At 57.8% G+C, this 26,395-nt stretch overlaps 1 protein-coding gene across 1 annotated transcript in view; it reads left to right on the forward strand.

Moving 5' to 3' along the window:
* Positions 1-25,828, forward strand: part of OSBP2 (oxysterol binding protein 2) — a 132,284-nt gene extending 106,456 nt beyond the window's left edge. Inside the window, exons 4-14 of the mRNA XM_082065980.1 lie at positions 6,620-6,818; positions 7,927-8,044; positions 8,750-8,816; positions 9,165-9,332; positions 13,864-14,109; positions 17,916-18,036; positions 19,845-19,948; positions 20,306-20,401; positions 21,209-21,393; positions 22,384-22,604; positions 22,784-25,828. Coding sequence (XP_081922106.1) covers positions 6,620-6,818; positions 7,927-8,044; positions 8,750-8,816; positions 9,165-9,332; positions 13,864-14,109; positions 17,916-18,036; positions 19,845-19,948; positions 20,306-20,401; positions 21,209-21,393; positions 22,384-22,604; positions 22,784-22,926 — 1,668 coding nt within the window. The 3' untranslated portion in view covers positions 22,927-25,828. The remainder of the gene's footprint in view (positions 1-6,619; positions 6,819-7,926; positions 8,045-8,749; positions 8,817-9,164; positions 9,333-13,863; positions 14,110-17,915; positions 18,037-19,844; positions 19,949-20,305; positions 20,402-21,208; positions 21,394-22,383; positions 22,605-22,783) is intronic.
* Positions 25,829-26,395: the final 567 nt, after the last annotated feature.

Here is a 26,395-nt window from a genome sequence, read left to right on the forward strand (position 1 = left end):
CGCTGTGCGAGCGGATTTGCAATCCTTGCTTGCAAACATCCAAGAAAACCAGTCAGAGGGCGGTGGGGAGATCCCTCTTTGCGATTACTCACTTGCCCTTGCTGGGTTGCCCGCGGTGCTGAGCAGACGCCTGGTAACAGTGTGTGGCGGCTGATGCTGAAGAGCCCAAGGGTTAAATCCTGCCCCGGGCTGTGCAGGGCTGTCTGCCACCCCCTGCGCTAATGGGGGCTTCGCAGAGCTCCCCAGGATCCCCAGTTCCCCGGCAGCTGGGCCAAACCAGGCTGCAAGCAGTGATGGGTGACGGCCTGGCTTGTTTCATCTGCAAAGGAGCACTCAGAAATTGGGGTGCTGGGTGCTGCGTCTGGAAACGCTCCATCCCAGGGACCGCAGAGCCTGGCCCATTTTGGAAAATAATAGGGTAGGTATCTTGTGTGGTGCTGGGGGCTCCGTGGGGTCACCTGCGGGCCTGGCGCCGAGCAGCCGCGTGTGGGAAGTGGCACATCCTGCGCCGAGGTTGCTGCTGGGACACCCGGGCTTTGAAGCTCTGGAGCCTCTCCCGCGGCCAGTCCCAGCTCCTGCGCGGCTCCGCGCGGGGAGCACGGGGAGAGCATCCACCGTGCGCCGCCCCCTGCTCCGCTGTCACGCTCGGTGAACGATGCTCTCCCTTCCCCACGCGGCTGCTCGGTGCTCAGGGTCTCAGCGTCATCTCCCAAACCCACACCTGCCAGGACATCCCGCTTTCCAGCCCCGTTCCCCCCTTCCCGTCACTCCCCGCTCCTTCAGGACCGCTTTCCCGGCCACATTTTGTTGCTCCTCAGCGGCACCAAACAGCCCTGGGAGCTGGTTGTGCTCAGCCAGCTGGAAAAAGCATCTCGGTGATGGACGTCACTGAGAACGGTGGCAAAGCCATCCCAGCCCTGCGCAGAGGATGCGGCTGACAGGTCCCGGAGGAGCCTCGTGGCTGGTTTCCGTCAGGATTTGTTTCCTCCGGGAGCGGTGGGCTGGCCTCGCCGGTGCGCTGTGTGCGGGGGCTCCATCCTGCATCTCAAGGGGTTGGGGACAGTGTGACACGAGAGATGTCGCTGGAAGAGGATGGTGTGTCCAAGGGGAAGGCGCAGATCTTTGGGTTTTTGCAGCTGTGACCAGAAGTACGTCTCGTCCTTCGGTGGCAGGCGGCAGCCAGCGGCGTTTTCGTTGCTGCTGACAGCTGTGGCTGCAGCTGTGGCACACGTCACGTCAGGCTGCGCCCGTGTCCGATGCGCCTTTGTCCTGGGGAAAGGGCAGCGCGGCTCCTCCTGGAGCTGGGGACGTGCGAGCAAACGCCGTAACGTGACCCACACCGGTCTTGGTTTGTCATCGGCCAAGGTTCAGCCTGGAGAACAGGAGCTGAGGGGAGACCTCGCTGTCTAAACTGCCTGGAAGGAGGTTGTGCCATGGAGGGTGTTGGTCTCTTCTCACAAGTAGCAAGTGACAGGACAAGGGGGAATGGCCTCAAGTTGCACCAGGGGAGGCTGAGGTTGAATGTGGGAACAATTTCTTCCCCAAAGGGCTGTGGGGCATTGGAACAGGCTGCCCAGGGCAGTGCTGGAGTCACCATCCCTGGAGGGGTTTAAAAGGCGTTTAGATGAGGTTCTCAGGACACGGGGCAGTGCTGGAGTTAGGTTATGGTTGGACTCAGTCATCCTGAGGGACTCTTCCAACTGTAATGATTCTATAATTCTAAGGTGGGGGCAGCCGAAACAGCCTCGTCTGGGGATGATTTGCTTGGGGTCCCTGCGGACAGGGCCAGGAGGGAGCTGAGACACGGCCAAGCTGCCTCAGTGTGAGCCCTGGCTCCTCGTGGACCACACGACCAGCCGTGGGGATCGGGGAAAACCCGACAGCCAAGTTCCGACAAGGGCTGGGATTCGTTTCCCCTCAATAGCGACCTCCCTGGGGAGATGCCATGTCCGAGCTGCTCGCCCCGCTCCCTGCAGCCCCGGGGAGCCCGTGGGCTGGTTCTGTGGCGCTGCCCCTGCCCCAGACTGGGGGTCCAGGGCACGTTTTTGGCTCAGGAATGGGCTCTGTTGATAGGGATGGTGGTGGAAAAATACACCCTGAGCCCTGTTCAGTGTTACTGTCCCCTCTGGTGAGCATCCCCGTGGAACTCTGCGCTGTGGCCGTGGAAGGTATAAAACCAAATTAAGAACTTTAATTTGCTTGGCCAGCTGGGGCGCTGGGCTTGGGGGATCTTTCTGCAGGACGTTCTCCTGCTACCACCCTCAGCATGGCTTCTCTTCCACCGAGCAGACGTGCCGCTTGCCCGCGGTGTTTTGGTCAGAGCGCGGGCAGGGCGCTCGTGCCAGTGTCTGAATTACAGAGCAAGGGGCTGCAGAAGGGTGGCCTGACCGCCTTCTGGAAACAGGGAATAAACCCTGTGCACAGCCCAGCTGGCCCCAAAATCCACCGGAACACAAGCTGTGCGATGCTGCCAGGAACAAGCATCGTCCCGACCTGCTGCGTGGAGGAGCTGCTGCCCCTGGAGCAGCGCAGACCATCCCGGTCACCTCCCCAAAACCTCCTGCGCTCGGTGCAGAACGTCTGCAGCGCTGACATCCGCTTCTCCATCACCTGGGTTTTTTTTATAAGGCTGTAAATGCAGCGTCCCGGTGCAGATTTCCCTCCGCATGGATCCTCTGCAGCCCTGGGATGGGAGGAACTGAGGATTTATCTGCTGTGATTTTTATTTAGGACGTTGATTTCCGTTGACTGATGGAGCGATTTCTCCTCTGCATCCCACGGCTCCCAGCTCCTGGTGATGCGCTGGAGCCTTCGTGTGGCTCTTCTGTAATTACTTAATTTTCCCCTTGTTTACCCTAATTTACCGTTATACCTTACAAACCGTGTTTAATTGTAGCAGGATAATGACAAGTGATGTCCTAGCGCATCATTTTAAAGCGCTCAGCCCCCCTAAACCAGGGACAGCCGGCAATTTCCATCCTCAGTGCCAGCGAGCGGTGCCAAAACAGGTATTTGTGTGCGGGCTGCCCGCGGAGAGGGACCTTGGGAGCAGATAATGAGCTTTGCTGGGCTGGGGAGGTCACGGCCGCTATCTCATTACTTGCCCTTGCGGTTTCATCCTCTTATTGCAATGCATCAGCGTAATAAAAGACGCCGGCGTGCCAGCTCGGGGCAGGGCTTCATGTGAACTGGCTGGAGGTTTCAGCTCCACGCTGGGTATGAAGGCGTCAGGGCAGGGTCTGCCCGATGGTTTGTGGCCGTGGTGGCTGCCAGCGGGACTTTTTGGGGTGGGGGGAGGAACAGAGTTGATTGTGGAGCGCAAGGTGAAATTGCGGTGCGAAGCGCCCGTGAAACCTGCTGTCTGGTCTCGCATCTCCCAGTGCCCGTCTGTGCAGCCCCTTGGGGTCTGTGGTTTGTGTGGGTGTCCCCATGGGGCTGGGGGTGCAGGGTAAGACCACAGGTGGGGATCGGGGGGGACAGGCCCCGGAGCCCTCGCTGCCTGCACCGGAGGAGCTCAAAGCGGGGGACGTGCCGGCTGCTCCGAGCTCGCGGGAGCCGCGTTCCCATCGCGGTGCTGAGGACGTGCAGAGGGCTCTGCCCCGCTCCTGGGGATCTGCGCCCCCTCTTCTGGCTGACAATCCAGCCACCGCAGCTGGGTGCTCAGGGGAGTATTTCCTGAGCTCGAGCGGGTCAGTGTCTCTGTTGCCATGACGGCACCGCTGAGTTGCTCCTGGTGTCACTGGTGGCCACAGCTGGAAGTCCCGTGGCTGAGTAGCTGATGCCGTAGCACAAACCCCTGTTCAGAGCTTGCAAATGGACTTTGACTGAATTATTATTTTGGCTGGAGCATCTTTGTGATGAGGAGACACTGAGAGAGCTGGGGCTGTTGAGCTGGAGAAGAGAAGCTGAGAGGGATGTGATCAATGGATCAATATCTCTGGGTGGGTGTCAGAGGATGGACCAGACTCTGTTCAGTGGTGCCCAACGCCAGGGTGAGGGGCAACGGGCACAGACTGAAACACGGGAGGCTCCATGTGAACATGAGCAGAAACTTGTTTGCTGGGAGGTGCCAGAGCCTGGCCCAGGCTGCCCAGAGCGGGTGTGGAGTCTCCTTCTCTGAGACATTCAAACCGCCTGGACCCACCTGTGTGATCTGCTCTGTGACCCTGCGTGAGCAGGGCTGGGCTGGGGATCTGCAGAGCTCCTGCAGCCCAACCACTCTGAGATTTCTGCCTAGTAAAACTGCATGTGATTGCCTTGATTGCCTTGATTGCCTCTCGTTAGAGCCTTAATGACGCTGCATCCTGCCCTTGGGATGTGACCACACTGGAGAACACAGCAGGTTTGTGACAGTGTGGTCTGTGGGTTTGAATTCACTCTGCGCAGTTCGATGCTGGGACTGATCCCGCAGGAATCCAGCCGTGGACTGGGATCTGTGCAGAGAGCAGGCGGGAGCCCCTGGGGATGGAGGTGTTAATCATCATAATGACACAAGTGTGGAGTCGGGTCCTTCCGCGCTGCGCGTGTTGGGAAGCCAGGGGGAGCAGAGGTGAGAACAAAGCCAATCATCTTCTTCAAGATGATGGGCACACTGATCATTACTTTTTTTTCCAAAGCATAGACCCAAACTCGTGTTTGTCCTTCGTGTATCTGACCTGTTTGGTTCCTGCCTCTTCCTGTGAGCGCAGGCTCCTGGCGGTGAGACTGGGGGACATTCCAGTGTCAGGATTTCACCAAAGGCACGTGTGCCCCCCCTGCAGTTTGCTTTCTTATCCTGGGGTACTCAATCCATCTGCTTTGTGCTTCTTCACCTAAAATATGAAAACCTGATGCTTTGTGTCACTTTTCTGGTGATTCTGTGATTCCGTGATTCATTTCTGATGTTATTAAAGGAAAAAAGTCTTTCCGTGGATGAGGTTCAAATCCCGCTCCTATCCAAAGGAGAGGTTTGATGAAGAAGGGATGAATCGGAGCTTTTATTGGACAAATCCTGTTAAAATCAGGCCAGGTTATGGAAGCTGAAGCCCCAAATCTCTTGCTTGACCAGGAGGTACCTCGATATTCAGCCCAAATTTAGTGACCTGCCAAGAGCTGAATGAACCACATGTGAAATCCAAGTAGATGGAAACATAGAAAATAACCGAGTCCTGGGGATGATTAGAAGTCTGTTAGACATTCAGAACTCTCTGGTTTTACTCGCTTGCTGTGACGCTGAGTTGGAGCTGGCCGAAGCAGAGTTAAATTGCCTGCAAGTTGCCAGCCTGCCCCCAAACTCCCATAGAATTTCTATAAAAATCCTCTTTTCCTGCCTTTAAATGTTAGAAGTTCAGTGTGTCCCAGCCGGGGCGCAGCAGGGGGGTTGGTTGCAAAAGAAGTGGTGAAGCTGAGGGGACTCTGTGTTTCAGTCTAATATGAAAAATAACCTAAAAATAGAGCTCCGAGGGCTGCCTGTCCCTCATCAGACAACAGAACGGCAGCTCGTGGGGGTGGTGGCGTCTTGTCCCCGAGCGGGGGTCGTGTCCTGCGCCTGGAATTGTCCCGCTGGTGTCCGGCACGGCCGGGCTGGGCGATGCCTGCGATCCTGGTGATGTGAGGGGAACTCAAGGGGCTGTGGTGGTGACTGGTGCCACCAAAGGGTTCTCCTGTCAGCCTGGGTCATGGTGACCCTGCTGTCCCCTGCCTGGTGGCACAGGACAGGGACACTGTGCATCCTGCAAAGCATCGCTTGATGCATCCTGTGAGCCCTCCTTAGGATCACAGATGGTTTGTGTTGAAGGGCCCTCCCCAGCTCCCCCAGTGCCCCCCCTGCCATGACAGGGACATCTGCACCAGCTCAGGTTGCTCAGAGCCCCGTCCAGCCTGGCCTGGGATGTCTCCAGGGATGGTTCAGCCACCACCTCTCTGGCCAACCTGGGCCAGGCTCTCACCACCCTCAGGGCCAACAATTTCCTTCCCGTGGGCTGAGCGCGTGTGCGTGTGTCCCTGTGCCTGCCGGGTCCCGTTCCCCAGAAACGTGCCTGTCGTGGAGAGGAGAAGCTTTAGGCCGCGGTGAAGGTGCCATGGGGGCCAGGCCGGGCCTTTGCTGCTCAGTGCAGCTCCAGGGGCACTGGGCATCTCCTGCTCTGCTGCCTCGGGGCGCAGGGCTCTCAGCTGCCCGTGTCCGTGTGCATGGCTCCATGGGCCTGTCTGGCTTCTCCACGTTCACAGCACTGGGGATGACGGCAGCTGCTCGGAACCTCAGGGTGTGTGTGAAGGGCTGGGCCTGCCCGGGGTGTGTGTGAGCCCAGCCGGGTGCAGCGATGGGCCCGGGGACAGGAACGGGCTGCGGGGCTGGGGCACGGCGAGCCGGGCTGCTGGGGGACATCGCGGTGGCTCTGTGGTCCCCGGGCCATTGTCTGCCTTGCAGCCGTCTCCGCAGGGTGATTCAGGTTGGGATGAGCTGAGTTTAGCCCTGTGGATATGGGGCATCATGCAAAGCTCTGGGATTGCGATTTATGAAACCGGGGTCCTGGGCGAGGAGGAGGGCGGTGATGGGGAGTCAGCTCTGGCGTCACCGTGTGCCAGCGCTGGCTCCATGATGGGCCATGCCAGGTGCTGACGTGTCCCTCCCTCCCTCCAGGCTTGCCGTGATTTCCTGGATTTGGCCGAAACCCACAGCCGAAAATGGCAGCGGGCGCTGCAGCATGAGCGGGAGCAGCGGATCCGGCTGGAGGAGACCATCGAGCAGTTAGCCAAGCAGCACAACAGCTTGGAGCGCGCCTGCCGCGGGGCGCCCGGCCTCTCCGCCGCCAGCACCGGCATCGCCAGCACCGCCAAGGGTGAGCGCCGGCGGGCACAGGGACAGGGTCCTGCGGGAACCCCACACGGATGGGGACTTGCTGCTGGGTGTCCCCAGCGGGTCAGCAGGGATGGGAAGGATGCGCAAGGCAATGCCCTGCATGCCCATGACTTTTTTTTAACACATCCCATTATGCCATAATTATTCCTAATTACCCTGCTGCTCCTTGCTTGGGGACTTACCCTGGAGAGCAGGAGCTGAGGGGAGACCTTCTGATCTCTGAACTGCCTGAAAGGAGCTTGGAGCCAGGGGGGTCGGGCTCTGCTCCCCAGGAACAAGCGCCAGGAGCAGAGGAAACGGCCTCAAGTTGCACCAGGGGAGGTTGAGGTTGGATCTGGGAACAATTTCTTCCCCAAAGGGCTGTGGGGCATTGGAACAGGCTGCCCAGGGCAGTGCTGGAGTCACCATCCCTGGAGGGTTGGACAGACGGACATGAGGTTCTCAGGACATGGGGCAGTGCCGGGGGTGGGTTATGGTTGGACTCCATGATCTTGAGGGGCTCTCTCAACCAAAGTGATTCAGTGGTTCTGTGGAGCTGCAGTGGGTCTCAAAAGTCACCGCAGTTTGTGTCTGCTCCTGGTTTTGTGACGATCTTTGCCACCACAGGAGAGAAGAAAAATGTTTGTAAGTGTAGGGCTGGAAAACCCCACAGCCGGGAAGTCTCTCAGCATCACCTGAAACACGTGACAGTTTTTTCCTGCTTTCATCCTGAGGGATTTCCCGGCAGACGGGGCGGTGCTGGGTGGCGGCTGCGTTAGTCACGGTTGGGTGTTGCCGTCACGCGTGTCTGGCTCCGGCAGCCCGGTGGCGTTTCTGGAGGTGCCGCCCAGCACGGCAGGATGGGCTCGTGTGCCTGGACTGGGGAGCAGGACACACGCTGCCGGGGCACGTCCTTGCTGTCCAGAGCTGGAAACTGGTACGGTGTCCTCTCATCGTGGGGTGGGCTGGAGAGGAGGGGACAAGCTGTAAAGGGAGACAGCGTTGGAGGGGACACAGCGGGAGGAGTGTGGGCTCTGGGGACAGTTGTGCTTGATGGGTTCTAAAGGGGACTGGCAGCACTGAGCATCTCAAACCCTTTGTGCCGACAGGGAGTGTGCAGTCTGCGAAAGGAGAGGCCAGTGATGAAGATGAAGAGACGGAGTATTTCGATGCCATGGAGGATGCACCAGCTTTTATCACTGTAACTGCAGACCCCAAGCACCACAGGTACGAGCCCCCATCCTGGTGCCACAGGTCACAACCTGGCAAAAGGTGCTGTGGGTGCAGGAGGAGCAGGGGAGGGAGGTTCTGCATGGTGCTGGGCTTGGGGGCAGTGTCCCCTCCTGCGGGGTCCCTCTGCGTGATGTCCGCCAGCACACAGGCTGCTCTGCCCTGCGCCCCTCTGCGCTTGCACCCCTGGAGCCAGCGAGGTGAGGATGGAGCCAGCGAGGTGGAGATGGAGCCAGTGAGGTGAGGATGGCCCCAGCCATAGCGAGGAAGGGCAGACATCAAGCCTGTGCTGCAATAAAGCTGGGTTCTCTGCCCCCGCAGCTGATGTGGGCTCGAGGGGAGCCTGGGCAGGGATGTGGAAGGAGATGCTGGGGAGCAGCGGGCAGAAGCAGAGAGCACCTTGCCTTGGTGTGCGCTGACCTGCTCCTACACCTCCCTGGTGTCTGTCTGTGCTGGCGGCAGCTGTGGTGTGAGCCACGGTCACACCGCCGGGCCTGCTGGCAAACGGGAGGCTCTGTGCCCCCTGTTTGGGACACCCTGTGCTGAGCATCTCCTCCCAACACCCGCACACGGCCTCCGTCCCCCTGGGGTGCTGCAGGGAGATGTTCTGGGTGATGCTGGCTGTGCTGCCCCAGCCCCGGCTCTTCCCTCCCTTTCTCTGCCCTTCCTTGTATTCACCGGCTGGTTCTTTCTTCCCCGCAGGCGTTCGGGCAGTAACGTGAGCGGGGCCAGCGAGGGCCACCCCGAGGACTGGAACCTGGAGGACAGTGTGAGTTGGCTGGGCAGAGTGGGAGGGACAGTCCCAGGGCGAGAAACCGGGGGAGGGGAGCAGGAAAGGGTGGTGGGACTCTCCATCCAGGTCCCTCTTGTGCCTCCAGGATGGAGCAGCATTGGTTGCTTTGTGAGCCATCCAAATACCCTCTTAAGGGAAGGGGGACAGTGCTGGGGGGTAATTACACCATTATTTCCCCCATGCCCTGGAGAAGAGGCTTCCAGCGATGCTCCCCAGCACAAGTGCACACGATGTCTCCTGAGCTGTGGCTGCTGCTCTTGGGTCTGGTTGAGTCATGCTGGGTGACCCCAGCTTAGACCTGTGTTCCTTCTGTTGCTTCCGCAGGTCTTTGAAAGCTCAAATCAAAGCAGCTACAATGAGTCCACTTGCAAAGATCTCCTGCCGAAGAAAAGGAGACGGACTCGCATCCCCGACAAACCCAACTACAGCCTTAACCTCTGGAGCATCATGAAGAACTGCATCGGCAAAGAGCTCTCCAAGATCCCCATGCCCGTGAGTGAGCGTGTCCCAGGCGGGCAGAGAGGGCCCTGCCGACACTGGGGGCTCGGTTTGAGAGAGTCATAGAACCACAGAATCGTTTTGGTTGGAATAGACACTCAAGCTCATCGTGTCTGACCGTTCCCCCACCCCTGGCACTGCCCCGTGTCCTGAGAACCTCATGTCCGTCTGTCCAACCCTCCAGGGATGGTGACTCCAGCACTGCCCTGGGCAGCCTGTTCCAATACCCCACGACCCTTTGGGGAAGAAATTGTTCCCAGATCCAACCTCAACCTCCCCTGGTGCAACTTGAGGCTGTTTCCTCTGCTCCTGGCGCTTGTTCCTGGGGAGCAGAGCCCGACCCCCCCTGGCTCCAAGCTCCTTTCAGGCAGTTCAGAGATCAGAAGGTCTCCCCTCAGCTCCTGTTCTCCAGCTGAACCCCCAGGTCCCTCAGCCGCTCCCATCACACTTGTGCTCCAGCCCCTCACCAGGGCTCTGGGCTGTACGGAGGGGTTGGGTCACAGTTCCAGGTGGCCCTGCCAGGGGCTGTGACAGCACAGCCACCCCAAGCGGGACAGGAACACATCACCTACTACCACCCCATACTGGGGGGCTTTTGCACTGAAGCCACCTCAGTCTGCTCCACAGCACTGATGTGTCCTCGCTGCCCAGCTCTGCTGACTCTAAGCCTGACGTCCTTCCCTGCAATTTATTCACCCTTGGACTCCTCCATCTGCTGCCAGCGAGCCGGCACGGCCGGAGCGCTGAGCCAGCCGGGGGGAGGCGGCTGTCGTCAGCAGCACGGGGCCGCAGTGCTGGTTGCTGTGTGGGATACGGCTCTGACGTGGGGGCTGTTACATCAGGGACTGTTTGAGTCGGACCGGCTCTTTCTTTGGGACCGATCCCTCCTCCCGTGCTGGCTGCGGCAGCCCCACAGTGCCCGTGTCCCGGCAGCTTCTTGCACGAGTGCCAGGGCGAGCAGGGGGGACATTGCCCAAGTGTCCTCTGCACATCCAGCTGGTGCTGAGGCAAGGAGGGAACCAGGACACCTTGAATCCTTGAGGGTTCGAGTGTCTCACCCAGGGGCTGGAAGAAGAAGAGACCTTGTTGTTGATGCCTTGTCCCCAGCCTGCGTCCTGGGGACACGCTGCTTGGGGAGCAGCCTGCTCGCACGGACAGCGCGGCAGGGCCGTGGTTCACCCCAGCAACACAGAACTTCTTTACTTTTCTTGTAAAGAGCCACTTGTTAGTGTAGGAGGTTCTGTGGGGACGATTTACAGCAGCTCTGGATGCTGCTGGGTTTGCTCCTTGGGGCAAAGGCTCCCTGCAGGGGTCAGGAGGGGGTTTGCTGGGGGGTCTATCTGGAGGAACCCCCTCATGTGAGTGGGATGTGCTTGTAATTCTTGCAGGTAAATAACCCTGTGCCTCATGGACCCAGATGAAATGCTGCCCACACCAACGCTCCCCCAAACCCACAGCCTGTTTTTCCAGAGCAAACAGCCCTTTCCAGGCTGCTGGGTCTCCAGCAGCTCTTCCCCAGCTCAGTATGCAGTGTGATGGGACTGGGTGCCATCATAAGAAATCCATTTCCCCAAAAACCGTGAAACTCTGGCAGATTTGAGAGAGTTGTGAAGTAGCTGAGGGTACTTGGGGGTTATTGTGGCACTGGCTGGTGTGGGAGCAGCTCAGCAAAGCATGAACTGTATTCAGGGTCCTCCTTCGCTGAGCAAAGGGGAAGGAACGTGTTATAGGGGCTGGGATGCAGAATTGATTGTATTTGGGCTGTTGTTAAAGCAGTGCCTGATGCTCTCTGAGTAAGAGAGATGAGTTTGTCTCTTCTTCATGCTATTTCCAGCCGAGATATACAGCCCAGCGCCGTCCGTTAGCATTTCCGCAGTGACATCAATATCAGATAAAGGCGTGATGGGTACAGAAATAAACTCAGGAGGTGAAATACCAGCAGCTGCCTGGGCCTGGAGAGAGGAAATTTACACCTTCCATATCAATCAAATCATTCCGGGAGCTGCTGAAGCCGAGTTCAAACCCGAGAGCAATATGTTCTGCCCGTACCGCAGCCCCGGCTCAGGGATGTAATTACTCCATATGCTCCCAGGGGCGAGCGGCTCTGCTTTCCCAGCACGGCCGTGTCGGTGAAGCGCTCAGCAGAGCGTGGGTTGCAGAGGGGCTCAGCTGCTCGCTGTCAGCTCTCTGCGTTATCTGTAGGGATACGGGGCGGGGGAGACCCCCCGCACGTGGCATTTCTGTGGGAGATTCACCCCAAGAACAAGCAGCCCATGGCAGGGCAGCGGGGGGCGATTTAATCCCCTTTCAACAGCCACTGGAATCCTGTCTCCGCAGCACGAGCTGCCGAGCGAGGGTTTTCCAGCTGCCGCTGCAGTAAATGGAGCGAAGCGGGAGCAGCCGGGCGGGGGTGCTGTTTGGAACGTGGTTAATCACAGTGCAAACCCTCGGTGAGCCTCTTGTGCACACTGAGCGGCGCGAGTTGCTCCTTCCATGCCCTTCGCCCAATTCTTGGCTAATTAAGAGAACTTCCGAGACCTCATCCCCTTCCCCGGGGGACGTGATGCACTGAAAACCTCTCTGTGCCGACAACGCGCTCCTTAGTTTTTCCTCTGAATGAACAGCACGGAAAAGGAAGAAAACAACTTTGGGGCTTTTGCGTTGGCGGTGGGTTCATCGTCCTTCCCCGGGGCAGGTTTAGCGTCGCCGGTGCCGAGCGGGGCTGCTGGGGACGCTGCAGCTGCTTTGGTTCCGCCGCCCGCGTCTCTCCAGGGAGTTCCCTCGAGCTGCTGCGATTTGCTTGTTGTGTGGACGTGGTGCTGCCCTTTCTACACAGCTCGCTCTACAATCCCTGCTACTTAAATCCCCGAGTGGAATCATTTGGAGTTAGTTTCCTTTAGCATGAAACATGTGATGTGGCTTATAGAAGTGGTTCTCCCGTCCTTAAATATCTGCTCCTTCTGAAATGTATTTCTTTGTTCTGAACTGAAAAAATGAATCTCACATGATTTTGAGGCAGAAGACATGGGACAAAGCATCTCCGTCTTCCTTTCAATTTTTTAAATTTCTATTCTTTTCAGAACAAAAAATATTGCTAGAATCAACTGTGGGGATTTTTGTTTGTTGGTTTGGTTTGGTTTGGTTTTTTTTTCAGGAGATGTTTGCAGCCTGTCCAACCTGTTAGTGTAAAGCACAATTCTCTAATTGACAAAGCAATGACTTGGGGATGGAAACGGAGCTGCCCCTCTGCTCTCTGCCCCGTGGGGCGTTGCGGGTTGGGTGCTGTCCTGGGGCTGCACCCCAGGGGCAGGGACACCCTCACGTGCGGCTTTCCAAGGTGTTCTGAGCAGCTGGGCTATGACCCGGCCTGGGGACGGCTCTGCCGGGGAGCAGCACCTCCCAGCCGTGTCTCACATCTGGCTTGTGGCCGCTGTGGTGCTGGCAGGGAGGTGAGAGGGAGCCGTGCTGCTCAGGCTCGTTTTAGGGGTCACCGGTGCTCCGTCACTGGAAAGATCGGTCATGAGCTGCCATGTGCATTCACAGCCCAAAGCCCAGCACCCTGGGCTGCATCCCCAGCCCCGTGGGCAGCAGGTTTGGGGGATCCTGCCCCTCTGCCCCACTCTGTGAGACCCCCCCTGCGGTGCTGGTCCAGCTCTGGGTCCTCAGCACAGGACACACATGGAGCTGCTGGAGAGGGGCCAGAGGAGCCACAGGAATGACCCGAGGCTGGAACAGCTCTGCTGGGGGACAGGTGAGAGAGCTGGGGGGTTCAGCTGGAGAAGAGAAGCTCTGGGGAGACCTTAGTGTGGCCTTTCCAGACTTAAAAGGGGCTGATAAGAAAGATGGGGACAGACTTTTGAGCAGGGCCTGTTGTGACAGGACAAGGGGTGATGGTTTTAAACCAAAGGAGGGATATTGAGGCTGTAAATGAGGAAGAAATTGTTGGCCTGAGGGTGGTGAGAGCCTGGCCCAGGTTGGCCAGAGAGGTGGTGGCTGAACCATCCCTGGAGACATCCCAGGCCAGGCTGGACGGGGCTCTGAGCAACCTGAGCTGGTGCAGATGTCCCTGCTCATGGCAGGGGGGCACTGGGGGAGCTGGGAAGGTCCCTTCAACCAAAACCATCTGTGATTCTATGATATCTGGTTCTCTTGTGGGGCTGCCAGCTCCCCAACACACCTCAGCTGGGAACTTCAAAGCCTTCATGCTCTGGCAGTTCGGTTCAGGGAGCACAGCATGTGTTTCTTGCCTTTATTTACTGTCTGTGCAGCCCTGCAGAGGCAGCGTGCAGGCAGCGTGCCTTGGCACATCCAGCCCCGTGCTGTCCCGGGGGCTGCAGCTTCGATTCAGCAGTTTCCAGCCACACCAGATCCGCGGCTCTTGGGGTGCATCACACTGTGCTTGGGGAGCCCGGCGTGCAGGTTGTTAGTGCTGATCAGGGTGCAGTGCCAGGAGAAAATGGCAAAGGGTGAAGTGCTGACCTCGGCATCTCTCCTGCTCTGCTGATCCCGACGTGTTCCCCTCCAGGTGAACTTCAATGAGCCGCTCTCCATGCTGCAGAGGCTGACCGAGGACCTGGAGTACCACGAGCTGCTGGACAAAGCGGTCAAGTGCGAGAGCTCCACAGAGCAGATGTGCTTCGTTGCTGCATTTTCAGTGTCTTCCTACTCGACCACAGTCCACCGCACCGCAAAGCCATTCAACCCGCTGCTGGGGGAAACCTATGAGCTCGACCGGCTGGAGGAGTTGGGTTTCCGATCCCTGTGCGAGCAGGTAAGCTGCTGGTGTCCAGGAAAATCATTCCTTCTCTGAAGGAGACCCAGCATCTCCTCGCTCTGAGCCGTTCCCCTGGCCGTGACAGCCAGCGCGTTGCCGTTGCTGTTGGCAGGAGCAGCAGCAGGCACAGCCCAAGGCATTTCTCAGAGGCAGAGTGTGCCCATCGCAGCGCTGCAAAGCAGGAGGCGGGAGAATTGGACTAGATGATCTCTTGAGGTCCCTTCCAATCGCTAACATTCTATGATTCTGTGAAGGGGAGCAGAAGGGTGCCCGTCACCCCGCCGGGGGTCCTGGCAGCCTGCGTGGGGCTGGGGCTTCTGCCACATCCCAACACTTGAGCAGAAAAGGAGAAACTCTCCTCACCCGAGCTGCCTCCCAGCCACGCTGGCGATGCTGTGAGCTCTGGCACCGTTATCCCTGTTTCTTGGGCTGGGTCTCATTTCTCTCTTGTTGAACTGAAATCTTTTAGTTTCAGAGCCTGGGGCCAACCCAAGAACCTCTGCCAGCCCTGTGCTCTAACCGCAGAGCGCATCTGGCACACATCGGTCACACAGCAGGTCTTAATTAAAAACCTGGAACACTTAATGAGTTGAGACCTGGGGAGAAAATGGACTGTTTAGTATTTAGCACACTTGGCTGATCTGTCCTGGATTCCTGGGGAGGGACGGGACATCACAGTGCGGGGGGCTCTCTGCTCTCCAGGGGCTGGCTGTGCCATCTCAGGGACAGAGCAACCATCATGTCTGTCTGCGTTCAGAAGCATCAAACAAAATCACAAACCTCGGTTGACCTGCAGAAGCTGATGCAGGTCCAGGAGCTGCAGAGCTGTTCAGCAGACCATGTCGCTGAGACCTGTGGGGGACATTTTTTGGGGTGGGCATTGCATGGGCAAGAGTCTTGCTGCTGATCTGGGCACGCCGTGCTGTGCCGTGGGATGCTCACAGCAGATTTCAGACATGCGGATGGGCACTCTGAGAATACACAGTGATGAGGCCCAGGCTTGCACCAGCATCCTTGTGTCTCCTGACATGCTTTAGCTTGTCCCTGTCCCTCATCATCATCTGCTCCAAGCCTTCATACCCAGATTTGGAGCAGTTGCTGCAGCAGGTACCGTGCTCAGCCATCAGCTCCTGGTTGGACATGCACGTGTGGACAGAGCCCCCCCCGTGGTAACAAGTGTCCAGGCCTGGCAGACTCCTGCAATGCTCTAACCGAGGCAGGATGGCACCTCCTATCACCTCCCGTCACATCCCATCACTTCCCATCACCTCCCGTCACATCCCGTCACCTCCTGTCATGTCCCATCACCTCCCGTCTCTCTCGGCCAGGCTGTGAGGCTGAACAGGCTGTGTGGGGTCTCCTGGAAACGTGACCCCCTGCTCATGACAAAAGGAAGGGTCCTGCAGCAGCTCGTCTCCAAGGTCCGTGTCTCTGCTGTCCCTTTGCACCATCCCAAGCTGCATGCCTGCTGTCAGCCGGCTTCGATCGTCCCTGGGATGCCGTGTGGTCAGTCCCAGTCTTGTGCGCTCGTGCCCTGGGCTGCAGGAGCCAGGACGCTGCTGACCAGAGTGTAACGAGCTACGGCTGCCAACGCGCATCCCCTTCCCACACAGCCCAGACTGGAGGCAGCAGCATCTCTCCTGGCATCCCCCGGCACTTCGCTGTGAGCGTTGCAGAGCTCAGGTTCATCCCAGCATCACACACACCGTCACCTCCCTCGCCCGGCAGTGATTCCCATCCTGCCACACAGCCCGGTTCCCCACTGGCTTTGTGCACAGCCCAGAGAAATCTGGGATCTCTGTTCTCCAGCACCTCCCTGGTCCCTGTCTCCCTGGGTTCTCATGCTGCTCAGCCAAGTGTTGTAGGAATTCAATGATTCCTTCCCAGGATGCTCAATCCGTCCCTTAGCCAGCAACACCCTCATCCTCCCGGGGTGCGGTCAGAACAACGGGGGCATTATTACCGTGACTGGGGTACTGCCGGACAGCCCTGACCGCATCACTCTACCATCCCTTTTCTCATTTCTTCCCCCTCTTTTTCACCACCCTCCCTCTTGTGTCCCTATTCCTTCCCAAATAAATAACCTGCCCTGAATTCCTTTTACCAGTTGGTCCCGATTTTCCTGTGTCTGTACCCAAATTTGGTGTTTCTGACATGTCCACATTAGCTGAGCACAGACCAGGCTGGAGCCCTTGCTGACATGGCACACGAGCTTCCTCCAAAATTAGACTCACTGTAACTGGGAGCAAACCCGCTCCCTCGCAGCACTCCAGAGGCTTCGGTCCGTGAGTGGAGCCTCTAAATCTCCCTCCTGGAGCCATCTCCAAGGGCACATTTGGTGACAGCGCAGCTTTGTGTTGGTGCTTCTTGCCCTGGTTGGTGTGGGACAGACAGACAGACGCCCTTCCCACTGCTTGGAACTTTCCCTGCATGTGCTGCTCAGCTGCCGATGTGCCGAGTGAAGCGTTGGTAATCTTGTGCCTGAAATCCAGTTATCCAAATAGGATTTTCTGCTGGTGACAGTGGGATATAATGGTGAGGCCCTTGCTCTGCTCATGTTTGTAATCCAGCAGCTTGGGGTGCTCAGCCTGTAATTACCTCGGTGGAATTAATCTCTGACCCGGGTGGCGTGGCCGTCGGGGCGCGGTGGTTCCCGGTGATGGGTGGTGTGTGCGGTGTCGGCGGGGTGAGCCCTGGTGAGGACAGAGCCCTCTGCTCGGGGTGTCCGGCCCCCACCGTGGCTTTGCGCAGCTTCTACGGTGCCGGGGAGCACAAGCTCCGTCCTTTTACACATCATCCTTGGGATGGGGGATGTTGGATCTGCTTTTCCAGCCCAGTGTGTCTGCAGGAACAAAGCTAAGGTCTTGGCAGGTCAGGTCCATGTGTCTCTGACAACATGGGGACGTGTGTCCCCTGGGGGTTCCCAGTCAGGGCAATGGGAGCAGCTGCGGGTAGGAGAGGCATTACTGGGATTACTGGTGACCTAGGCTGGGTGTCAGCACATCCATGTTTCTCAACCAGGATCACTGGAGAGCAGAGCTGTGCCCTGGGGTCTCAGTACAGCATCATCTCGCAGCAATAGTTGCTCACATTAAGTTTATACAGCTGAAGCTTCGCTAAGCCACCAAGATGCTGAAGGGAGTGGAGCATCTCCTGTGTGAGGAAAGGCTGAGGGAGCTGGGGCTCTGGAGCTGGACAAGAGGAGACTGAGGGGGGACTCATTCCTGGGGATCAATATGGAAAGGGGGAGTGTCAGGAGGATGGAGCCAGGCTCTTCTGGTGACAACCAGTGACAGGACAAGGGGCAATGGGTGCAAACTGGAACACAGGAGGTTCCACTTAAATTTGAGAAGAAACTTGTTGGGGGTGAGGGTGGCAGAGCCTGGCCCAGGCTGCCCAGGGGGGTTGTGGAGTCTCCTTCTGTGCAGACATTCCAACCCGCCTGGACACCTTCCTGTGTAACCTCATCTGGGTGTTCCTGCTCCATGGGGGGATTGCACTGGATGAGCTTTCCAGGGCCCTTCAACCCCTGACATTCTGGGATTCTGTGATTCTGTGTGTTATGAGCATTAGAAAATCCTGGCAGGAGCTCAGTGCACCTGCTCGTGCTGCCGGGGACCTCATGGGAGGTCACCCCAATGCCCAGGACAGACTGAGGTGTTCAAGTCAGCGGAGCATCCTTAGGGCCAAAGCTGGCGTGGAGCCATTGCCTCTCCTGGGAGTGACGCCGCGATGGCCGAGTGCTCACCGGGGCTCTCCGGTGCTGGTGGCCGTGACCTTACGGCTGTTTCTCCTCTCCCCAGGTGAGCCACCACCCCCCGGCAGCCGCCCATCACGTCTACTCCAAGCGAGGGTGGACGTTGTGGCAGGAAATCACCATCGCCAGCAAGTTCAGGGGCAAATACCTCTCCATCATGCCACTGGGTAGGTGACTCGTGCCGGGAGGATCAGGACTGGCTTTTTATCCCGCTCTGCTTGTGCAGTACCCCAGAGGTTAAAGCGATGTGCTGATCCCTCGGGTTCATGCAGAGCTCGGTGAGTTCCACCCTGCGCAATGTGGGAGCACAGATTTGTGCTCCCGATCACGGACACCCCTTTGATAACTTGTCTGCCTTGGAAATGGAAATTATACCAGCCGCAAAGGGAGACAGCTTTGCTCGCTGCTAACACCACAGAGGCTGTGCTTTGGAAATACCCTGCTTCCCCATCAATTGATTTCTCCCTAAATGATAGTTAATCTTTAGCTTGTTGCCTGTTCTAACCCTCTCCCTGGCAGCCAGGTGCAATAAGCTCCATTATTCCAAGGCTGTATTGGTCCCTGTGCTGGGCAGCACGGCCGGGGCTGGTCCTGCCTGGGCTTGTGACACTGCGAGACAGCCAGGCAGCATGTTTCTGACCTGCTTTGGAAATGAGTGATTTGGGGGGGCAGGAGGAGGGCAGGGGCCCTGCAGGTGTTGCAGCTCCTCCCTGCAGCAATCACAGAGTGTGCAGCAAGGGATGAGGCCAGACCCAGCCCTGCCAGGGGCTGACGATGAGCGATGCAGGTGGAGGGGCTGAGTCAGCTCTGGGGATGAGCGGGGTGCTGGGTGTCATTGAGGGATGGAACAGCTCTGCTGGAGGGACAGGCTGAGACAGTGGGGGTGTTTGGGGAAAGGGACCTGGGGGTCCTGGGGACAGCAGGATGACCATGAGCCAGCACTGGGCCCTTGTGGCCAGGAAGCCAGTGGTACCTGGGGTGGGTTAGAAGGGGGTGGTCAGTAGGTCAGAGAGGTTCTCCTGCCCCTCTGCTCTGCCCTGGGGAGACCACACCTGGAATATTGTGTCCGGTTGTGGCCCCTCAGTTCCAGCAGGACAGGGAACTGCTGGAGAGAGTCCAGCGCAGCCACCAAGATGCTGCAGGGAGTGGAGCATCTCCCGTGCGAGGAAAGGCTGAGGGAGCTGGGGCTCTGGAGCTGGACAAGAGGAGACTGAGGGGGGACTCATTCCTGGGGATCAATATGGAAAGGGGGAGTGTCAGGAGGATGGAGCCAGGCTCTTCTGGGTGACAACCACTGATAGGACAAGGGGTAATGGGTTCAAACTGGAACACAGGAGGTTCCACTTAAATTTGAGAAGAAACCTCTTCCCAGTGAGGGTGGCAGAGCCTGGCCCAGGCTGCCCAGGGGGGTTGTGGAGTCTCCTTCTGTGCAGACATTCCAACCCGCCTGGACACCTTCCTGTGTAACCTCATCTGGGTGTTCCTGCTCCATGGGGGGATTGCACTGGATGAGCTTTCCAGGGCCCTTCCAACCCCTGGCATGCTGGGATTCTGTGTGAGAAGAGAAGCTCTGGGGAGACCTTATTATGACCTTTCTGTAATTAAAAGGGACTGATGAGAAAGATGGGGACAGACTTTTCAACAAGGGCCTGTTGCGATAGGACAAGGGGTGATGGTTTTAAACTAAAGGAGGGAGATTCAGGCTGGACATGAGGAAGAAATTGTTGCCCTGAGGGTGGTGAGAGCCTGGCCCAGGTTGGCCAGAGAGGTGGTGGCTGAACCATCCCTGGAGACATCCCAGGCCAGGCTGGACGGGGCTCTGAGCAACCTGAGCTGGTGCAGATGTCCCTGTCATGGCAGGGGGGGCACTGGGGAGCTGGGAAGGCCCCTCCAACCCAAACTATTCTACGATTGAGCCCCAGGGCAGCCCGGCCATCTGCCAGTGCTGAGCTCAGGGCTGCTCCTCTCTCCGCAGGTGCCATCCACCTCGAGTTTCACTCCAGCGGGAATCACTACGTCTGGAGGAAAGTCACCTCCACCGTGCACAACATCATTGTGGGCAAGCTCTGGATTGACCAGGTCGGTGGCTGCAGGTGTGAGTTGATGGGTCCTGCCTGGCTCTGGCGAGGGGCAGGGGGCTGGAAGGGCCCTGCTGGGGGTCCCCACTGTACCCCTTCCCTGACAGGGACACTTCTTGGAGCTCTCAAAGGCTCTTCCCAAGGCCGGCAGCTCTGTGGGGCAGAGTGGTCATGTGTGGGTCGGGTTTTACCCTGCTGCTCGCGAGCCGTGGGGCTGAGGGGGCGGCTGATGTAGTGGCTGCTGCCAGAATCAATGCTGCAGCTGGTGTTGGTTTGTACCCGCACCAACTACAACTAACGTCTGATTTGTCTTCTTGCAAAGTCTCTCACTCGCTGTGGTTCTGTGTCTTCCATCTAGTCTGGTGAAATAGAGATTGTTAACCATAAGTCAAAAGATAAATGCCAGCTGAAATTTACCCCCTACAGCTACTTCTCCAGGGACGTCCCCCGAAAGGTGCGTATCCAGATATCTCGCTGCTCCTTGCCACCTTGCGCGGGGTGAGACCTGGCTCTTCCCTCTAAGCCGGGCTCACAGGGTCCCAGTACCATGGCTGGGACAAGCCCCAGCACGGGGCTGAGGAGTCACCCTGTCACCCCTGGTGGGCTGAGAGAGCTGGGGTGTTCAGCCTGGAGAAGCTCCGGGGAGACCTTATTGTGGCCTTTTTGGACTTAAAAGGGGCTGATGAGAAAGATGGGGACAGACTTCTGAGCAGAGTCTGTTGTGATAGGACAAGGGGTGATGGTTTTAAACTAAAGGAGGGAGATTCAGGCCGTAAATGAGGAAGAAATTGTTGCCCTGAGGGTGGTGAGAGCCTGGCCCAGGTTGGCCAGAGAGGTGGTGGCTGAACCATCCCTGGAGACATCCCAGGCCAGGCTGGACGGGGCTCTGAGCAACCTGAGCTGGTGCAGATGTCCCTGTCATGGCAGGGGGTGGACTGTGAAGGTTCCGTCAGCCCACAGTATTCTGTGATTCTCTGATGCTGTGTCACCAGGGAGGGCTGGGGGGAACCTCCAAGCCCATGTTTTGGTCTCCATGTGCTGGAGCTTTAGCACTGAGACCTGGAAAGGGTTGGATGTTCTGTAGACCCACCTGCATGGTCAGGATGAGCCCACGCTCCCCCCGTGCAGCTCATGTCCAAGGCCGTGCAACTCCCAGCCCAGATGCTCCAGTTGGGGCACCTGGAGAAGGTTCTGCCCCCCTGCACCCGTCCGTGTCCTCTGAGCACTTCCAAACGCCACCAGAGTCGTGTTCTTCTTCCAGGTGACAGGGGTGGTGAGCGACGCTGACGGTAAAGCCCACTACGTCATGTCCGGCACGTGGGACGAGAAGATGGAGTGCTCCAAGATCGTGCAGAGCAGTCACGGCAGCACCAGCATGGAGGGCAAGCAGAAAACTGTCTATCAGACGCTGTCCCCAAAGGTCCTGTGGAAGAAGTACCCCCTCCCGTGAGTCCCCCCTCGTGCGGGGTGCTGTGCTTGGGGCGCCACAGCGGGATGGGGATTCACGGTGTCACCCTGAGCCCCGCGGGGTGTCCCCAGCCTGAGGACATGGGAAGGAAGCAGGACTTTGGGTGGCTGTGTGGCTTTTTCCAGGGCGTGAGCAGGAAGCAGGAGGGCACAGCAGGTCCTGCAAGGGGACGGTGGCTTTGGGGGACCTTCGCAGGCAGGTTTTGGGCAGCCGGGGTTACTTGTTAGGTGTTTTTGGGCTGCTGGCCATGATGAGGAGATGTGTTGGCTCCTTTGCCTTGCTGTCCTGAAGAGCCAATTGGTTACGCATTTGCGTATTCGTGACAGAGTCATTGCAGCCTATAATGAGCAATGTTCGGCTAAAGGACATTTTATAGATAGGTGTTAAAACAAGACTGAACGTATTGCGCAGGCTCCAGAATGTCTAAAGCTGCAAGGGTGTAGCTTCTGATTTGGTGTTTTGCAGGTCCCTCTTTGTTAGATGAGCAAACTGACCTAAAAGTGAGAGCATTGACATACCTTTAGGTTAGCAATGGCCGACAGGATTCATTCTTTTAAGGGGTAATGAGCAGTCCCTGCTTTGGAGATGCTCTGTTGGAGCATTTCCCGTGGAAAGCCTCCTGCTCTTGGTGCCTCTGGTTCTGCGGTTGGGGATCCAGCAGCTCCTGATGACGCTATTTGGTGTCTCGTCTGGGGAATATAGCACTTATGGTTCATAGGCTTGGCTTTAGCTTCCCTGTGCGGAGATAGCGGAGGAGAGCTCTCTGTTCCCCTGTGAGATGCCCGTCGATGCATCATCAGCATCTCGGCTTTGAGGGTGGGAGGCCGTGCTCCCTCTGCACGTGTGGTTTGGGGCAGCAGGAGCAGCCTTGGTGGGGCTGGGGTGAGACGCGAGGCCGTGAGGAGCTGGGGAGCTCTGCTCGGGGTCAGCCGCAGCTCCCTGTCCTGACCAGGGCTCTCCGGCCGCAGGGAGAACGCCGAGAACATGTATTTCTTCTCGGACCTGGCGCTGACGCTGAACGAGCCCGAGGAGCGCGTGGCGCCCACGGACAGCCGGCTGCGGCCCGACCAGCGCCTCATGGAGAGCGGCCGCTGGGACGAGGCCAACGTGGAGAAGCAGCGGCTGGAGGAGAAGCAGCGGGCCGTGCGCCGGCGGCGCGAGGCCGAGGCCGTGGAGGCCCTGGAGGAAGGTGAGATGCTGGGGACGCCGGCGGGGACCGGGCGCCCCTCGCCGTGGGAGGGGGATGCGGCGGAGAAACCCCCCTGGGTTTGGGGGGTGGTGGAAGGACCTGGCGTTGATTTGGGTGGGTGAGGGAGCGCGGGGCTCCCCGGGACACGCAGCCCTCACCCCCTGCCTCTCCCCGGCCAGGCAAGGACTACGAGGGCTACATCCCGCTGTGGTTCGAGCGCAAGGTGGATGCCGTGACGGGGGAGCTGATCTGCGTCTACAAGGGCGGCTACTGGGAGGCCAAGGACAAGCAGGACTGGAGCATGTGCCCCGACATCTTCTGAGCCGCCCGGCTCACACCGGGGCGGCCGCCCCCGCGCCTCGGCTCAGCGGGACAGGCAGAGGGACAGAGGGGACACGCTGGCAGCGTCCCACCGGCAGCTCACAGTGCGAACACACACGGAGTCAATACGTGCGGAAATTTGAAAAGCAAATCTCAACAGGGATTCCAAACCTATTTTTTTATGCACTAATAAATAGCATCCTTTTTTTTTAATGATGGCTTTTTCAGCAACTAAATAGGAATGAGGACATGTGGATCTGGTTTGTTTTTAGCTGAACATATTTATTGCTATCAGGAGTTGCTGCCTATATCTTTCAGCGCCTCAGCTTTATCGGCTGAGACGTTGGCTTCCAAAGATACTCACGTTGTGGGGATGCCGTGCATCTGTGTGGGCTCTTTTCTTTGACATTATTTTTCCCCCCATTTGTGTGTGGACTTTATGGATTTATTTTTTTAAAAAAAGGCTGCTCTTGGTTCAGGTTCCTTCACAGACGGACAAAACCAACCTTGTGTCCTGCTCAGAAAACTGTCTCCAGGGGCCGTAGCGCTTGATCCTGGAGGCTCTTGGTGGTTCCTGCAGTGCTCAGTCATCCCAGTAACACCAATTAGGATATTTCAGCTTTTTTTTTTACCTGTTTTTCTTTTCAAGAAGCGTTTGAGCAGATTCCCCACAGACTGCCGTGTTTAGCCAAGGCTTGGGACTGTCTTTAACACGATGCTTTGTGAGAGTGATTTGAGTGAGGTTGGTTTGGTTTGGTTTTCCTGCAACCACATCCAAAGGGGGAAACGGCCTCGCCGAGGCTGGAGCGCCTGGCAGACCCAGAGCGCGGCGGTTTGCGGACCAGCGATGCTCCGGCCCCGCGTACCGGCTCCCCGACCTCGGTGCCAGGTTTGCGGCCACGTCTCCCTGCAGAGCTGGCCTGGCGCTGCGCGGGAGGAGGAGCGATGCTGAGGTGCTGCTGGGGTGGAGCATCTCTGGGGTGGAGCATCTCTGGGGTGGAGCATCCCTGGGATGGAGCATCTCTGGGATGGAGTGTCCCTGCGATGGAGCCTCTCTAGGATGGAGCATCCCTGGCATGGAGCATCTCTGGGATGAAGTGTCTTTGGGATGGAGCATCTCTGGGATGGAACATCCCTGGGATGGAGCATCTCTGGGGTGGAGCATCCCTGGGATGGAGCATCTCTGGGATGGAGCATCTCTGGGATGGGGCATCTCTGGGATGGAGTGTCCCTGGGATGGAGCATGCCTGGGATGTAGCATCTCTGGGATGGAGCGTCCCTGGGATGGGGCATCTCTGGGATGGGGCATCTCTGGGATGCAGCCCCGTCCTGGGTCTCTCACCCCATGAAGCCAGACAGGTCTGGGTGCATCCCCCAGTGTGGGGGTCACAGGCCGAGCCTGGGGGGTGCCGGGCTCTGCTTCTCATCCTCCCTTGGGGCTGGTCTGTCCCAGGAGCAGTTTCAGGTCACTAAAGCAGCCTGAGCACAGGGCAGGGGGAGCCCCATGTCCCTGCTCACCCCTCTGGCCCCACGGGAGGAGCAGAGCGAGCCCTGACCGTGTCAGGAGCCATCGCTTGGGTACTGGCCACGTGGGCAAGTACCGCCGGTCCCCAGCGCCAGAGGGTGGCAGGATGCTGAAGATGGGATCTGCTGGGCCAGGGAGTGTCAAGGAGACCTGGGCACCTGCATTTGCTCCATCAGATCTCATTTTTAGTGTCTTCTTCTCCGTGTCCTCATCGTGTCACACTGACTGCTGCCTCCCGCGGGTCAGAGGCCACCCCCAGCTGGACTGTCACATCCACCTTGGAAGATAATTAGCAATAACGAACTTGGAGGCAATGGTAACTGGAATACCCAGGCTGCACATGGGACACTTACGCAATCAGGTTCCTCAACCATCCGTCTCTTCCTGGTCGGCTTCTCCAGCACCTCCATACCCGTGATTTACAGCAAACCTACGTGTGCAGTAGCTCTAGACCTTGTACGGCGTAACCGTAGTGAGTGACTGTTGGAGTGGCAACGCCCACTGATTCACGATACCCTTTAATCTTATTTATTTGCTTCTAATTTATATATATATATAAATATATATAAAATTATTTTGCTTAAATTTCTATGGTACACAATAGATGAAAAATAATGAAGACAGAAGTGTCTGTCTGAGTTTTTGTAGCACGAGTACGATTCCCCGAGGGATGACATAGGGGTGATGGAGTAATTCCCAAATTAGAGAGGCAACATTTTGCTCCAGAGCTGGATATGGTAGCGTTCAAAGAGAATTCCTTCTAGAAACGATGCATTTGGGGTTTGAAGGGCGGCACTTGGTATCCCCTGCGTTTGGGATGCTCCGGGCTGGGGGTTTTGTTCCACTTGAGGACTGAATCGGGTTTGTAAAACAGGCCAGAAATTGAGCTCTTCCAAATGCCTTATTTTCCTTGTTTGCTTTGTCAATGCAAGTGTCACCCTGAGCTCGGCGAGGTGACAACCTCCTGCCCGGGTTGTCCCCAGGTCAGGACTGAGCGTCCAGCAGTGGGGAGCGAGGTGTTGCTGTCAGTGCTGGCACCAGGGTCCCGCTGGGTTTGGGAGCCCAGAGGTCCCCTCTGATGTGCCCCCATCCCCGTGTCTGTCCAGCAATCACTGTCACAGCCCCTGCACAGCTCGGAGTGTGAGGAGCACCCCCAAACCAGAAATCCCCCCTTTTTTAGGCTAATTTTAAAAATTATCTTCCAGAGATCATCTAGCAGCAGCACTTAACCAGAGCACCATCTCCTGGTCTTTCTGTTCCCCCACCCCCCAGAGGATTTTAATGTCATTCCACTGTAAATGCTGTTGAATGTATTTCTTTTTGAACAATATATTGTGAGTGATCCCTCTTCTCCTACACGGTAATAAAAACTTGGATTCGGGAGTTTTAAAAGCCGCGGTGCTGAGATGGTCGCTCGCTGCCCAAGGCTGCAGCTGGGGGTCCTGAGGAGCCCCCATGTGGGTGAGCTCTGGGGCCTGGGCTTGTGACGGGTGGCAGGTGAGGTGCCCAGGGAAGGGACCATGGAAGGTGGCCCAGAGGAGAAGGGAGATGCAGGGGAAGAGATGGGGTGATGGCCCAGGCAAGGTTGTGCAAAGGAGGGGAGGATGGTGATGGGAGGTGGCCCAGAGGGCAAGGAGGTCCAGGGAGGTGGTTGTTCAGTGAAGGAGAAGGATCAAGGGGGAGGTTGCCCAGGGGAGGAGCTGGTTGAGGGGAAGAGGACCAGGAGGTGAGATGGACCAGAGGAGGTTGTCCAAGGCAGGAGATGTCCAGGTGAAGGTTGCTCAGGGGAGGAGATCCAGGAAAGCAGGAACATGAGGGGTGGCCCAAGGGCAGGTGCCCATGGAAGGAGGTTCTTTAGGAGAGAGAGCTTAGAGGAGAAGGAGGACCAGGGAATGGGCTGCGCAGGGAGGGAGGAGATTGTCCAGGAAGAAGTGCCAGTGGAGTT

The sequence above is a fragment of the Streptopelia decaocto genome (genome assembly GCF_964273445.1).
Source record: "Streptopelia decaocto genome assembly, chromosome: 15".
Classification (NCBI taxonomy): domain Eukaryota; kingdom Metazoa; phylum Chordata; class Aves; order Columbiformes; family Columbidae; genus Streptopelia; species Streptopelia decaocto.